The following is a 12,944-nucleotide window of genomic DNA, read 5'->3' as shown; positions in this document are numbered from 1 at the left end:
CGGGTGGGTTGTCTATAATACGGCACTAGGTCATTCTGAAAAATGATGTGTCCCACAGAGCTTTGGTTGGTTCCCCAGCATCTCAGATCCTAAGACAAGATTCTGAGTACAAGTGGCTTATATGATAAGTGATCCCAGAAAACTCTGGAAGGGTAGAGGGAACATGAGACAGGGATAGGAAAGAGGTCAAACAGGGTCTGTTATCAAGCAAGCAATTAATGTGAACAACTGGAGCTGCTCTGGGGACCAGTGTAGAACACACACCTCTGAGTTATACCCCCAGCCAGGGAAGAAGCACATACACACCTTCCCCATCAGCCGGCAGGTGAGTATCCCACTAGTTCCTGCTGGGGTGTTAGTGCCCTGCCTTTACTGGACTCCAGTGGCCAGAGAAAGCCTCTAACCTTACAATGAGCAGGTATCATTTGATGACAGCAATTTTTTGAAAAGGAGCTTGCACAATTGTCAGAAGGATTACATGAGAGGACAGCAAAAAGAAAAAAAAAAATCCCAACAGTATTGAGGGCTTTCTACATACCAGGCCGTAGTCTAAGTGCTCTGCACACATTAATGCATGTAACTCAATCCAGTGAGGCAGGCACAGTGATTGCCCCAAAATTGCTGTTGGCTGAAGGAACCAGGGCACAGAGGCCTGCAATAGTTAACCCCAAATCACATGGTCAGTGAGTAGAGGAGCCAAACTCTGAACTTGGGCAATCCAGCGCTAAGGTCAAGTGCTTCCCATCCTGATGATGTTATCAAGTACGAGAAGTACACAAATGCTGGGTATGGAGTTGGTGCCTAATGCATGCTTGTTCTCTTCTAGTTAATTAAGCTTTGGCCAACCTGTTCATTTGACCATCCCTTTTTCTTCCTAGCATTTCACATTCACACAGCAAGTCGGTAAAAGATCAGGGGCCATGCCCAGGCCTTTCTGGCCCCACCACCCATATCCACTGAGGCTCAGGGATCTTTCTGTTATTCCAGGATGTTTGACCAGGATCATCTCTTAGCAGCTGGTCTCTCAGGGGATTTGAAAGGCTATGATGGGCTGTGTGATCCTCAGCAGGTCACTGGAGCATCCTGGGTCTCTAGGTTTCTTTATCCTGTGGGGATGTGGGATTTCTCAGGCACAGTTTCAACACTGATCATGCACTATCATCCTTCATCCTTCAGACAACCCTGTGGAGTAGGTTTTATTAACACCCTCACTTACAGATTAGGAAATGGAAGTGATGAGAGGTGAAGCAAATTGGCCAAAGTCCACAGCTAGGACAAGGCTGGGCTGGAATTCAAAGCCAGGTCTGTGTGACCCCACAATCAGGATTCAGAATTGCTGGCATATTATCTGCCAGGATAAAAACAGGAATCTGGGTTGACCAAGCTGGGGCCAGCAAGAGCCTAAGTCGATGACTCATCACACTGAAGGGGCCCCATGGATTCTGAGGTGGTTCCCGCGTTTCTTTTGTTGATAATACACAGATCCTTGTGGCTCAGATCAAGGAAGCTCGAACCTCATTACACTAGAGACGTGTAGCTGGAGCAGAGGAATTCCGCGGTAACACTAATAATCGTTGCTGCCACTTACTGAATGCTTCCCATGAGTCGGGCGCTGGGCTAGGCTCTTTACATTAGGGGCATCTCCTAATGGCTCTTCATGGTTGCCTCTGTTATAATTCTCATTTCCTAGATAAGGAAAGTGACACTCAGAGAAGGAATGGGGCTTGCTCAAGGTCATATTCATGGTAAGCAACGGAGACAAGAAATCAACCGCATCTGTTGGACTCCAGAGCTGATTCTTAATCAAGTCTGTAATGGGAAAAATATTGACCACTGTTCCTAAATAAAGGCCACTTTAAGCTGGGCATGATGGCTCTCACCTTTAATCCCAGTGCTTTGAGAGGCTTAGATGGGAGGATCACTTGAGCCCAGGAGTTCGAGACCAGCCAGGGCAACGTAGCAAAACCCTGTCTCCACAAAAAAAAATTTCTAATGTAGCCAGGAGTGATGGTGTGCACCTGTAGTCCCAGCTACTCAGGAGGCTGAGGCAGGAGGATCACTTGAGCCCAGGAGTTTGAGGTTACAGTGAGCTCTGATTGCACCACTGCACTCCAGCCTGGGTGACAGAGTGAGACCCTGTCTCTGAAAAAAGTTAAAAAATTAAAAATAAATAAATAAAGGCCACTCCCACTTTTGAATACAATAATACTTCATGCTTATAAAGTACTTTCCATTTACAAATTACATTCACATCTGAAATCTCATTGAATCATCAAAAGAGCACTGAAAGGGAGCTATGACTGTTATCACCATCGGGCAGATGAATTCACTGAACCTCAGAGAGCTAAAATGATCCACCCAAGGTCCCAGGATTTAGAAACATAGGCTTGGGAACCAGACGAACTTGGGTTCAAACCTTGGCTCTGCAATTTTCATTCCTTTGACAAATATTTACTGAGAACCTAGCTGTGTGGGCTCAGGCAAGTGACTTCGCCTCTCAGAGCCTCCATTTCCTGTTCTGTAAAAGAGTCTTCATACCACTTATCAAATCCATTCCTTCTCATCTGAAAATGCCAGACACTTGCTTTCTCAGGTTCCCTCATAGCTAGGGCATGAGCATGTGACCTGTCCTGGCCAATGGGATTTTAAAAGAAGTCTGCTAGGGTGCTCCTGGGAAAGGGTTTCCTCTCAGAAAAAAAAAAAAGAAAGTGGGCCAGGCGCTGTGGCTCACACCTGTAATCCCATCACTGTGGGAGGCCAAGGCGGGCAGATCACTTAAGGTCAGACATTTGAGACCAGCCTGGCCAACATGGTGAAACTCTGTCTCCACTAAAACCCCCAAAATTAGCTAGGCATTGTGGTACATGCCTGTAATCCCAGCTACTCGGCAGAAGGCTGAGGCAGGAGAATTGCTTGAACCCAGAAGGCAGAGGTCGCAGTGAGCAGCCGAGATCACGCCACTGCACTCCAGCCTGGGTGACAGAGCAAGACTCCATTTCAAAAAAAAGAAAGAAAGTGGAGCATAGAAGAAAATGTTTCTCTTCATGGGTTAAACATCACTGATTCTACGTCTGAGGGCTGGAACTGGGCAGCCATCTTGAGATATGAAGTATCAAGCATGAGGACCAAGCCACTTGCAAGGGTTGGAGAGCAGAGGAGCAGAGAGATGAAAAGAATCTAGAATCCTGGTGGCATCATTGAGCCATTAACTCACCTTAAAACCAACTGCCTTGGAACTTCATATTATATTCAATGATGCATCTTCCTCCTTATTAAAGCTGCTTTGAGTTTTCTATTCTGCTACTTGCAGCCCAAAGCATCCCTAACTGGCATACTACCTGGTTGTATCCCTTTGGAGGAATTTCAATGAGATAGCAGATATGAAGCACCACTAATCAGTGCTGGGCCCAACAAACATCAGCTACTCTGGAAGTTAGGAAGTTATCTCAGGGCTTTAACCCTGTGACTATCCCAGGGATCACAGACACTCCTGGACTGGCAAATCAGTTCACTGTCTCTCCTACTGAGAAAAGCCTGTCAAGTTTTCCGAGAAAGCCAAAGCCCCGTGGTAGCCCCAGCACCACAACCCTGTCACACCAATGGGGCTGACCCCATCTTCTAAACAAGAATCAATCACACTGCCTTTTGCCTAATGGGTTTTGATTTTCGCTCCTCTGATGGCAAAGCCTAGGGCCTGTGCTTTGGTTTGTCTCCGAGTTGCCAGAACATCCCATCAATTATTAACAGCGTCAGCTCAGTCTCCCTGGCACTGCTGCTGTCAGAAGGAAAGGGTTTGCAGCAACTCGGCCCACCCAGCCCTAGAAAAAAGACTCTTTTCCTTAGCATTTATAACAACAATCCCCACCTGCTATGTGCTAGGCTTTGAGCAAAATTTTGACAAATCTGATTTAATGAAGACCCTGTAAGGTGAGCCTTTTATCTCCATTTTACAGGTGGAAGGTTGGGACTTGGAAAGTTGGAGAAATTACCTAAAGCTAAAAGCTATGGAAGTGGGGACCGGCACAGAACCAGATCCATCCTTGCTCTTCAGCATATGAGATATGGCCACTTTTGTATCTTACAATCACCTAGAAATGATACTCCATTTGGTCCTGTCACTCTGTGAGCTCTAAGCAATTTCCACAGGCTTTGCTTATTTTGACAAGCAAGGCATCCAAGCTGGGAGGATGGGTGGGGATGGGGTGGGCAAGGTGCAGATGACTCAAAGGAGGCCAGAGGTACAGGGACCTGGGTTGCAGGTGGGCAGTGAGAAGGGGTGACAGGTCCCCAAACCCTGAGACACAGTGACTGACTGCTTGCTTGCTTGATTCATTCATTCATTCGTTCACTCATTCATTCATTCATTCATTCATTCATTCCACATGCTCCTCAGTGCCAGGCACCATCATGGGTGCTGGGAATCAAGCAGTGAATCAATTCATGGTACTCCCATTCTTGTGGGTGTGAAACAGAGAAACACAAAGAAGCAAATATAATTTCAGATGGCGTTTAAGGCCTCTGCAGGGAAGACATTGCATGATGCAACAGAGAGTGAGGGGAGGGAAACTGTTTAGAACAGCAGTCAAGGAAGGTCTGTATGAGGAGGGGACATGTGAGCAGGAACCTGCTCAAATGAGGAAGGGGGAAAAGGGGCTGGCCAAGGGGGAATCTGGGGAAGAGTATTCCAAGCAGCAGAAACAGCAAGTGCAATGGTCCTGAGGTCAGATAAACTCTGGCCTGTTTATGGAACAGCAAGGCCAGTGGGGCTGGAGCCAAGTAAACCAGAGGAGATCAAAAGAGATGAGCCCAGGGAGGTCATGGGGGCCAGATTCTGCCTGGGCCTTGTATGCCAGGATGAAAAGTCTGGATTTTATTTTGAGTGTGATGGGAAACTTCTGGAGGATTTTAAGCAGATGAATAATGTGATCCAATTTACATTCTGAAAAGCTCACTTTGGCTGCTATGTGGGGAATGGATTGCAGGGGCAAAAGTGGAAGCCGGGAGACTGGGGAGGAGGCTGCGGCACTTGATCATTATAGAAAGAACACTTGGTTTGGATTTCTGGCTACTCCTGTCTGCCTGTGGTGTGACCTTAGGCAAGTTACTTAACCTCTTTCAGCCTCACTGTTTGTGAAAGGTGGGATAATAACAGAGCTGCGTTGTTACACTCCATACACAGTAGGTGTTTGATCATTGGCAGCCAGGATTTCTATTCTGAGGGCCAGTGAGCCTGCCTGCCTCCCCATTTCAGCTCCGGCTGCAGAAAATCCTAGATGGTCCATCTGCCAGGAATGTGAGCCGACAGCCCCAGACTGGGATCATGGAGAGGTCACGAGGCTGTCCCTGCTAGCGGATTAACCCAAGGGAGAGGAGAGGTTCTTTATTCCCAAACAGCACCTCTTGCAAGCCCCAGTGCTTGGGTCTTGCTGCCAGACCAAAACTTGGCCCTGTGCTTGCTTCTTCTCCGGGAGGGCAAATCGTCCAGTTCCCTGTACCTTGTTCTCATGTCTTAGGGACAGGACAGGGAGGGAGAGTCACGTTTGGGCCTAAATGGGATGTGGAGTGGGAGAACCTGTGTCATGCCTAGAAATAGCAAAATAAGTCTGTTGATCCTAAGCTGATTAAGGGTGAGTGACTCTGTCTTAGGAGGAAGCTTTTTGGACATAAAATCGGGGGCGGGATTATGGAGAGAGACAGCCCACAGCCTCAGAGGAGGAAGCCAGGCCCAGGAACCTCTACATCCTTGTTAGGGCCAACAGGGAAATGAAAAAAAACACGTAGGGGCTCCCTCCACCCTCTTAGCAGCCACCCCTTCTCCATCCACTCTCAGGGGCCTCTCCTTGGGTGGCGAGATCTGGAGGAAGGACCCCACGGAGTCTCCCTTCAGACTGGGACCTGCAGGTGGGCCTTCAGCGAGAACTGAGCCAGAGACCCCACAATGAAAGGCTGGGCTGGACAGGAGCCAGCCCTAGCTAGTAAGATATGGCTGGATATTTAGGCTTCCTCCTCTCCTCTTTCTTTTGCCACAAATCTATATACTTGACCCCTTTTTTTAGGCCCCACACTCAGTTACATTCTCCCCATGTTTCCCAAGTTGGTCTTGCTGGATTTCAACATCAACATCTCTCTTTTCTGGGTTCTCCGTGAACCTCACAGAACCTCTTTTATAGCCTTGCACACACTGTTTTGTCATTTGTTCCCAGCACCCAGCACTTTGGGCACATGAAGACAGGCCCCATCTCTCCCAGGCAACTCCGAATCCCAGCCTGACGTAGAAAAGTTGCTGATCAACCAGTGCCCTCCCGCCCTGCCTTGGCTCCCACCCCAAGCCTTCCTCAGTCCCCTACAGCCCATGCCATTACCCAGCAGCACCAAAGACTCTCTGTCCCACTCTTTGTGTTCAAACTCATTCCTGCCTCCTCCTCCTCCTCCTTTATTTTTCACATTGCCTCATTTTTCTCTCCTATTTTGAAATTTACATCTTGTTCCAAGAGCCGAAGCATCGTTACAAGCTGCACCAAACCATTCTTGAAATAAACTCACCAAATAAATAAGTAACCAGGGGGTGACCCCTCACCCACAAGCATCCACAACCAACTGCATGTGTCATGTGGGTCCACATCTACCCGTCGGGGTCCCTTCTTACTTATGTTTAAACTACCTGACAGTATCTCAGTGTCCGGTAAGCATGTCTGTAAGGTGCTTTTATTCCCTTGCTGGGGCAGAGTGAGGTTATAAATATGGAGATATTAAAATCACAGGGTGACCCAATCCAGCCTAGGTCTGGGACTTCACAGGGAAGCAAACCCTACTCCACTCCAGCAAGCCTCTGTTGTCTCTCTGTGCTCTCTCTCTTATTCATCAGTGTCCATCTTCTTCCTGTGGCTTTTTATGGGCCCCTGTAAAACCTCTCCAACAAAGTAAGGGTATAACGTCTTGGATAATAAAAAGATGGAGTGACCAGTGCCACATGGGAAAAGTCTGAGGGGGTTGGTCCTCACCTCTGGGGACTCAGTCCTAGCCTATCCCCATTACTAATCTTCATCTTTGGGAATGAAGCCAAAGTCCTCCAGCAGTGGTCCTCAATATGGGGATGCAAGCAGATCCCGCCAGACCAGCAGCCCCCAGATCCCAGACCAGCAGCCCCCAGATCCCAGACTCACCTTGGCAGCCACAGAGGAATTGGGCTTCTCCAGTAGGTCCCAGAGTTTTTTCCTCTTCTCTGCGCAGCACGTGTTATCGAACTCCTCGCCTTCCCGCTCCCGTAGGGTCTCGGCCTCACGCTTGAGCTCCTCGTTCATCTGCTCTTTCTTCTGGTGGTAGCGGGCCTGGCAGCAGGACTCCAGGTAGATCTCGTCGATACCCCAGTAGTCGAGCTCTTGGCTGAAGCTGAGAGCGCACATCTCCTCCATCATGTGCAGTCGCCCAGTGCGGTAGAAGTTGAGGATGGAGGTGAAGGCGCCCGGGTGGCGGTCAAAGAAGTACTCGTTGTCGTCGAGGCTGTAGTCATCGCACACCTCGAGCAGCGAGTCGTGCGTGTTGCAGTCGCGGAGCTTGCCCAGCCGCGTGCGGGGCAGGCGGTCCAGGGTACGCCAGAGCACCTCGTGCGCCAGCCCCCCAACGTTGAGGCGGACCCGCCGAGAGCACGCCTTGCTGCGCACGATCTCCATGGGCTCGGGCGGCAGCGAGCTGGTGGAGCGGGAGCCATGCTTCGTCATGCCCGCCGGCATCGCTGATCCGGCCGCCCCCGCCCCCCCTGCCCCCCCAGGCCGCTGTCACTCGACGGCAAGGCCCGCTACTGCGGGGGAGGGGGGCAGGGAGCGCTGTGGGCTGCTGGGGGTGCAGGGGGCCGCGCGGGCGCGCGTCAAGGCCGTCTTCTCACCTCCATCCCGACGGCTGCGAGGCAGAAAGCGAAAGCGGACGCGGGTCAGCAAACGGGGAGCTGGACATGCTGTCCCCCCGCCCGCCACCTCTCCACCAGGCTCCTAGCCGGCCTTGACCTTCCCCCGCGCTTAAGCGGCTCAGTGGGGTAGGACGGATGGTCGCTGTCCCTCCCGCAGGTGCTGAAGTCCTCCGCACCCCTAGGATGGAGGGAGGGGCCGCCCCTCGGGGCGGGGAGAGGGCCCCAAGAGATGCCCCTGGAGCCCGGGAGGCCCCACCCTGGGCTTCTGCAGCCCAGGCGCGACCCAGCCGCCCGGGGCGCTGTCCGCCCCTTAGAGTGCTGAAACTCGCTTCATTATGGGTCTCCCGATCGAGTCCCGAACCTGGCCCCGCCATGGGGAGAGAGGGGAAGCTGCATGAAAACTTTCTTTCTTTATCTTTTTCTTTCTTTCTTTCTTTCTTTCTTTCTTCTTCTTCTTTCTTTCTTTTTTTTTTTTTTTTAACGAGCTCTCTTCCTTCCCCTGCTCGAGATAATCAAGATTTTGGGGGTGGGGGAATAGCAGCGGGCTTTTTTCCAAATCTTAAAAGATTTGGAGGAATTCCGGGGGTTCCAGGTGCCCACCTGTCCGAGGTCACAACAGACGGGGTGTGCACAACAACCCCTCTGTCCTGTAGCGACCCCTCTTCCCAAACACTGGAGCATCTCCTGAGTTGCTCCAGCGACAAGGTGAGCCGCGAGGAGGAAAAGCCCGCTCTCGCCTCTCCCTCTGCGCCCCCAACCCTACCGCAGGAGGGGCAGGCAGAGTCTTCGGGATCCGCCTGCTCCGTCCTCCCCTCGCTCTTTCCCCGCCTCCTCCTCCTCCTCCTCCTCTCCCTTCCCCTCCTCCTCTTCCTCCCCCTCCTCCTCCTCCTCCTCCTCCTCGTTCCTCTCCTGCGATGGCTTTTTATAACTCCGGGTTCTGCGCCTTTCCCCGGGCTTGGAAGGGAAGGGGTGGGGGAGGTGGGAGGCGGGGAAATGAGCTAAATTTTCTGGCCTTTTCAAAACGTGCCATCCTCCTACCGCGCACTGGTGATTTCGGGGGGTTTCCCTGAGCACCCCCTGCATGTAGGGCTCACGCCTTAGCCCCAGAATGGGGATCGCGCCCCACCCCCAGGCCCCAGCCCTTGCCTGCCTCCCACCCCGCTCCCCTCCAGCCTGGAGCTGCGGAGCCCGAGCAGACCAACAGGCCGAGCTGCGGCAGGCAAGCCCCCTGCCCGTGTCCCCATGCACCCCCACGGAAGGCCGTACGCCCCAACACTCACCCCCAGGGCGGCCGCCTCCTGGGGCCAGGGACCGCGCATCGTCCCGGCCGCCCGGGCGCCCCCGCCCGTGGGCAGCGGCGGTCCCGGGGCCGGGCTGAGCCGGGCCTACCCCGGCCGGGCAGGCAACGCGCCCGGGCTGCAGGCGCCGCGGGGCCGGGGCGCGCTCTCCGAGGCGGGGGGCGCGGGCGGTCGCCGGGGGCGCGGGGGCAGGACCGCGGCCGCGCGGCACCTCCTCCACCTCCTCCTCCTTCTGCTCCCGCGGCGGCGGCGGCGGCTGCCTGGGCGAGATCAACAAGTCGGGGCTGAGCTTCGGCTCCGCGCTCGCTGCTATTCTGTCCCGCACTTCGGAGCGCCCGGAGCCGGGCACCGAGGCGGGACGGCGCCACCTGCGGGTCGGAAGCGCGCGCGCGGCTTAACTCTTGCCTGCCCGGCCCAGCCTGCCGGGGAGGCCGGGGGCGGGCTCCGGGCTCGGGCCAAGGAGACGCGCGTGGCCGTGCATCCCTCTCCACCCAGGCCACCTGCACAGCCGGCCTCGCGATCCCGCCTTCCTTCGTCCCGTCAACAACGTGGGTTGAACGCCTCCTGTGCGCGAGCCGCGGTGCAGGGCACGGTGACAGGCGTCTGAGATACAGCTGTGAATCAAACACAAACATCCGGCCCTCGTGGAGCTGGTTGGAAACAGATCATAAACAAAAAAGCGAAAGGATATGTGAGGCGGTGACAAGCGCTGGGGGAAATAATGAAGCGGGAGGGAGGGTCAGAGGGTGGGAGGGAGCAAATCGGAACTGTAAATAGCCCTTGCTTTCATGAGCTTCCATTCTAGATTTTAGTGGGGGGTCGGGGGTGGGGGGCGGAGGCAGACAATGAACACATCAGTACATATGCAGTGTTGCAGGTGGTGATAACCGCTAAGAAGAAAAATAAAGCGAGGTATGGGGAAAAGAGGGTGAAGAGTGAGCTGGTTTATATAGTCTGGTGATTCATTCATTCATTCATTTATTCATGTTAAGTTGGACATCTGGTTATTGACAGCTTCCCATGTGCAAGCAGAATACCAGGCTCCGTGAAGGGAAAGTCTTTCCCCTGGAGCTCCCCATCCAGTGGGGGAGGCAAAACCCATCAGATGATCCCAGAAATGAAAACTGGGGGAGGTACCTGGAGAGGCAGGCAAGGGTTCTCTAAGGATGCCACAGATGGGCCTTGTGTTTACTCATTTATTCTTTCAAATATTCATTTATTGCATGATAAGTAAATAGGTGTCGGGGGCCGGGCACAGTGGCTCATGCCTGTAATCTCAGCACTTTGGGAGACTGAGGCGGGAGGATGGCTTGAGCCCAGGAGTTGGAGACCAGCCTGGGCAACATAGTGAGACCCCGTCTCTGCCAAAAAACAAAAAATTAGCTGGGCATGGTGCTGCGTACCTGTGGTCTCAGCTACTCAGGAGGCTGAGGCAGGAGGATCACTTGAGCCCAGGAGGTCAAAGCCACAATAATCTGTGATTGCACCTCTGTATTTCAGCCGGGATAACAGAGTGAGACCCTGTTCCAAAAAAAAAAGAAAAAAAAAGAAAAAAAAAGTGCCGAGGATGGGTACAGCAGTGAGCTCCCCTGCCCTGGAGGACGAAAACTGAACAAGACACAGGGTTCCAACACGGGTTCCTCTCTGGCCTTTTTCTTCATTTCTAAAATTAAGCGGTTCATTTCCATTATTTCCATAGAGTTGCACATAATATTATTATATATTTTTTACTTGTCCACTTATCATCTCCATCATCACGACCTTTGTCCAATGTACCATCGTCTTGTCTCCCTGCAACTTGGCATCCCTGGCTCCCATCTTGGCCTCCTACAGTTCATTCTCCCCATGGCCACCAAAACAACTGCTACATTTCATAAATTGGACCATGTTTCTCATCTGCTTAAAACCTTCCCCAAACTTTCCCTTGCTTTAGACGAAAACCTAAACTTCTGATCTATTGCCCTAATTCAGCCCTGCCCCCCTCTCTGAGCTTGTAGACCAGTGGAGGAAGACAGATAACTAAAAAAGGAAGAGAGAGTTTCAGGCTACGGTAATTGTTATAAAGGAAATGGAACATCATGATGCGGTGGAAAGAGACCAAGCTGCTAGTGTTACACAGGGTGGTCAGGAAGGGTGTCTCAGAGGAGATTAACAGAGACTTGAAAGATAAGGGACTAGCCATGGGGAGAATGAGGGAAGGGCATCCCAGGTGGAGGAAACAGCAAGTGCAAATGACCTGGGGTGTGAGAGACAGTGAACAATCACATTCCCTCCTTCTTCAGGCTGGTCAGAAAGGGTTCTCAGCTGGCCCCTCTGTAAGCCTAATCTGTTGAAGGCAACTTTTCCCCAGAGATCTGGGCATTCCCACAGGAGGCTTCAGAAAGCAATAAATCCTTCCTGATGAGAGGGAAAAAATGACTCTATAATGGTGAAATTTCCAGGCATTACTGCAGGCATTACGGTGCCTTCCAGGTACAGCTAAAATAACACCTGGAAGTGCGGTTCTTCTCTACTCCATATAACCAAGGAGTGGAGATGAATGTTTGTTGGGCACCTACTACAAGTAGTCCTCTGAAGGTATAACATCCATCAGCTTCCACATCTGTAAATGAGAGATGAGGTTATTTATAGATGTGGAAGCTGAAGCTCCGAGAGAAGGTGTCTTGCCCAATATCTTGCTGGCAAGTGCTGGCACAACCAGATATGGGAATCTCTTGTTTGACTCCAAAATCAACAGGCTATCCAAATACCAGAGCAGCCTCTCTGCAAAGTCCTTTATCCATCAATTCATTTATTGATTAATGGAATCATTCCAGATGTTTACTGAGCATCTACTATGTGCCTCAGCATGGGTGTTGGTGCTGGGAATTGAGGGTGAGTAATTTTTATGGTCCCTGTCCTCGTGGAGCTACACACTTCTCTTGCCAAGGCCAGGAACAGACATAAAACCTTGTTACTTGTTTTTCTTCTGTATTGTTTTTTTCATTTTTAAATTCTCTTTTATCTGCATTCCCCTCCCACTACCCCTTCTAGCCCATAGGAAATGGTTGTCATGTGTCAACCATATATTGTTTTGTTTGGGTTTGTTTTTGCTTTTGCTTTTAGAGATCGGGACTCACTCTGTCATCCAGGTTGGAGTGCAGTGGCATGATCATGGCTCATTGCAACCTAAAACTCCTGGGCTCAAGTGAACCTCCTGCTTCGGCCTCCCAAAGTGTTGGGATTACAGGTGTGAGTCACTGTGCCCGGCCTGTATATTGCTTTGTTTGTATGAGTTCTTGAAAACTGTGTTTGATGTTTGGTGTGCACTTTAAAACTTACATATATGGTTTGTGTTATACATCACATTCTATTTATTTTTCTCTAAGATCCATCCACGTTGCTGTGGGTACACCCAGCCTGCTGCTCGTAATAGCTGCACAGTTATTCACGATGACACATGTCCCCTTTCCACTGTCCACCTGCTATGTGGTCACCCAGAAGACCTCCAACTCCCACCACCACCATCCACGAGCATCCTGCCACATGTCTGCTTATGAGCCAGTATGATGATTTTTTAAAAAAACATTTCCTGCAGGTTCAGAATTGGCATATCACAGAGTATGTATGCACTTAATTTAACTAAGCACACCCAAGTCTCCCTGTAGATGTCTGTTCCAGGCTGCATCTCACCAGCAGTGCTTGAGAGTTCCTACAGCTCCACATCCCAGCCAGCATTTGGTATTATCCAGATATCTAGGTTT

General features: G+C 51.4%; 1 protein-coding gene across 2 annotated transcripts in view; it reads right to left on the bottom strand.

Annotated features, from left to right (window-relative positions):
- The window catches only part of KCNB1 (potassium voltage-gated channel subfamily B member 1), a 127,413-nt gene extending 117,607 nt beyond the window's left edge, over window positions 1–9,806 (bottom strand). For both annotated transcript variants that reach the window (XR_004032950.1, XM_030825467.1), the window contains exons 1-2: window positions 9,184–9,806; window positions 7,164–7,896 (exon numbers count right to left, since the gene is read on the bottom strand). Coding sequence is in view for 1 of the 2 variants with exons in the window: in XM_030825467.1 (XP_030681327.1) it covers window positions 7,164–7,730 (567 nt within the window). In the remaining variant the exon portion in view is untranslated. The remainder of the gene's footprint in view (window positions 1–7,163; window positions 7,897–9,183) is intronic.
- Window positions 9,807–12,944: the final 3,138 nt, after the last annotated feature.

Source organism: Nomascus leucogenys, chromosome 13 (genome assembly GCF_006542625.1).
Source record: "Nomascus leucogenys isolate Asia chromosome 13, Asia_NLE_v1, whole genome shotgun sequence".
Taxonomy (NCBI): Eukaryota; Metazoa; Chordata; class Mammalia; order Primates; family Hylobatidae; genus Nomascus; species Nomascus leucogenys.
The sequence above is the reverse complement of the archived record's forward strand: the minus strand, read 5'-3'. Positions and strand labels throughout refer to the sequence as shown.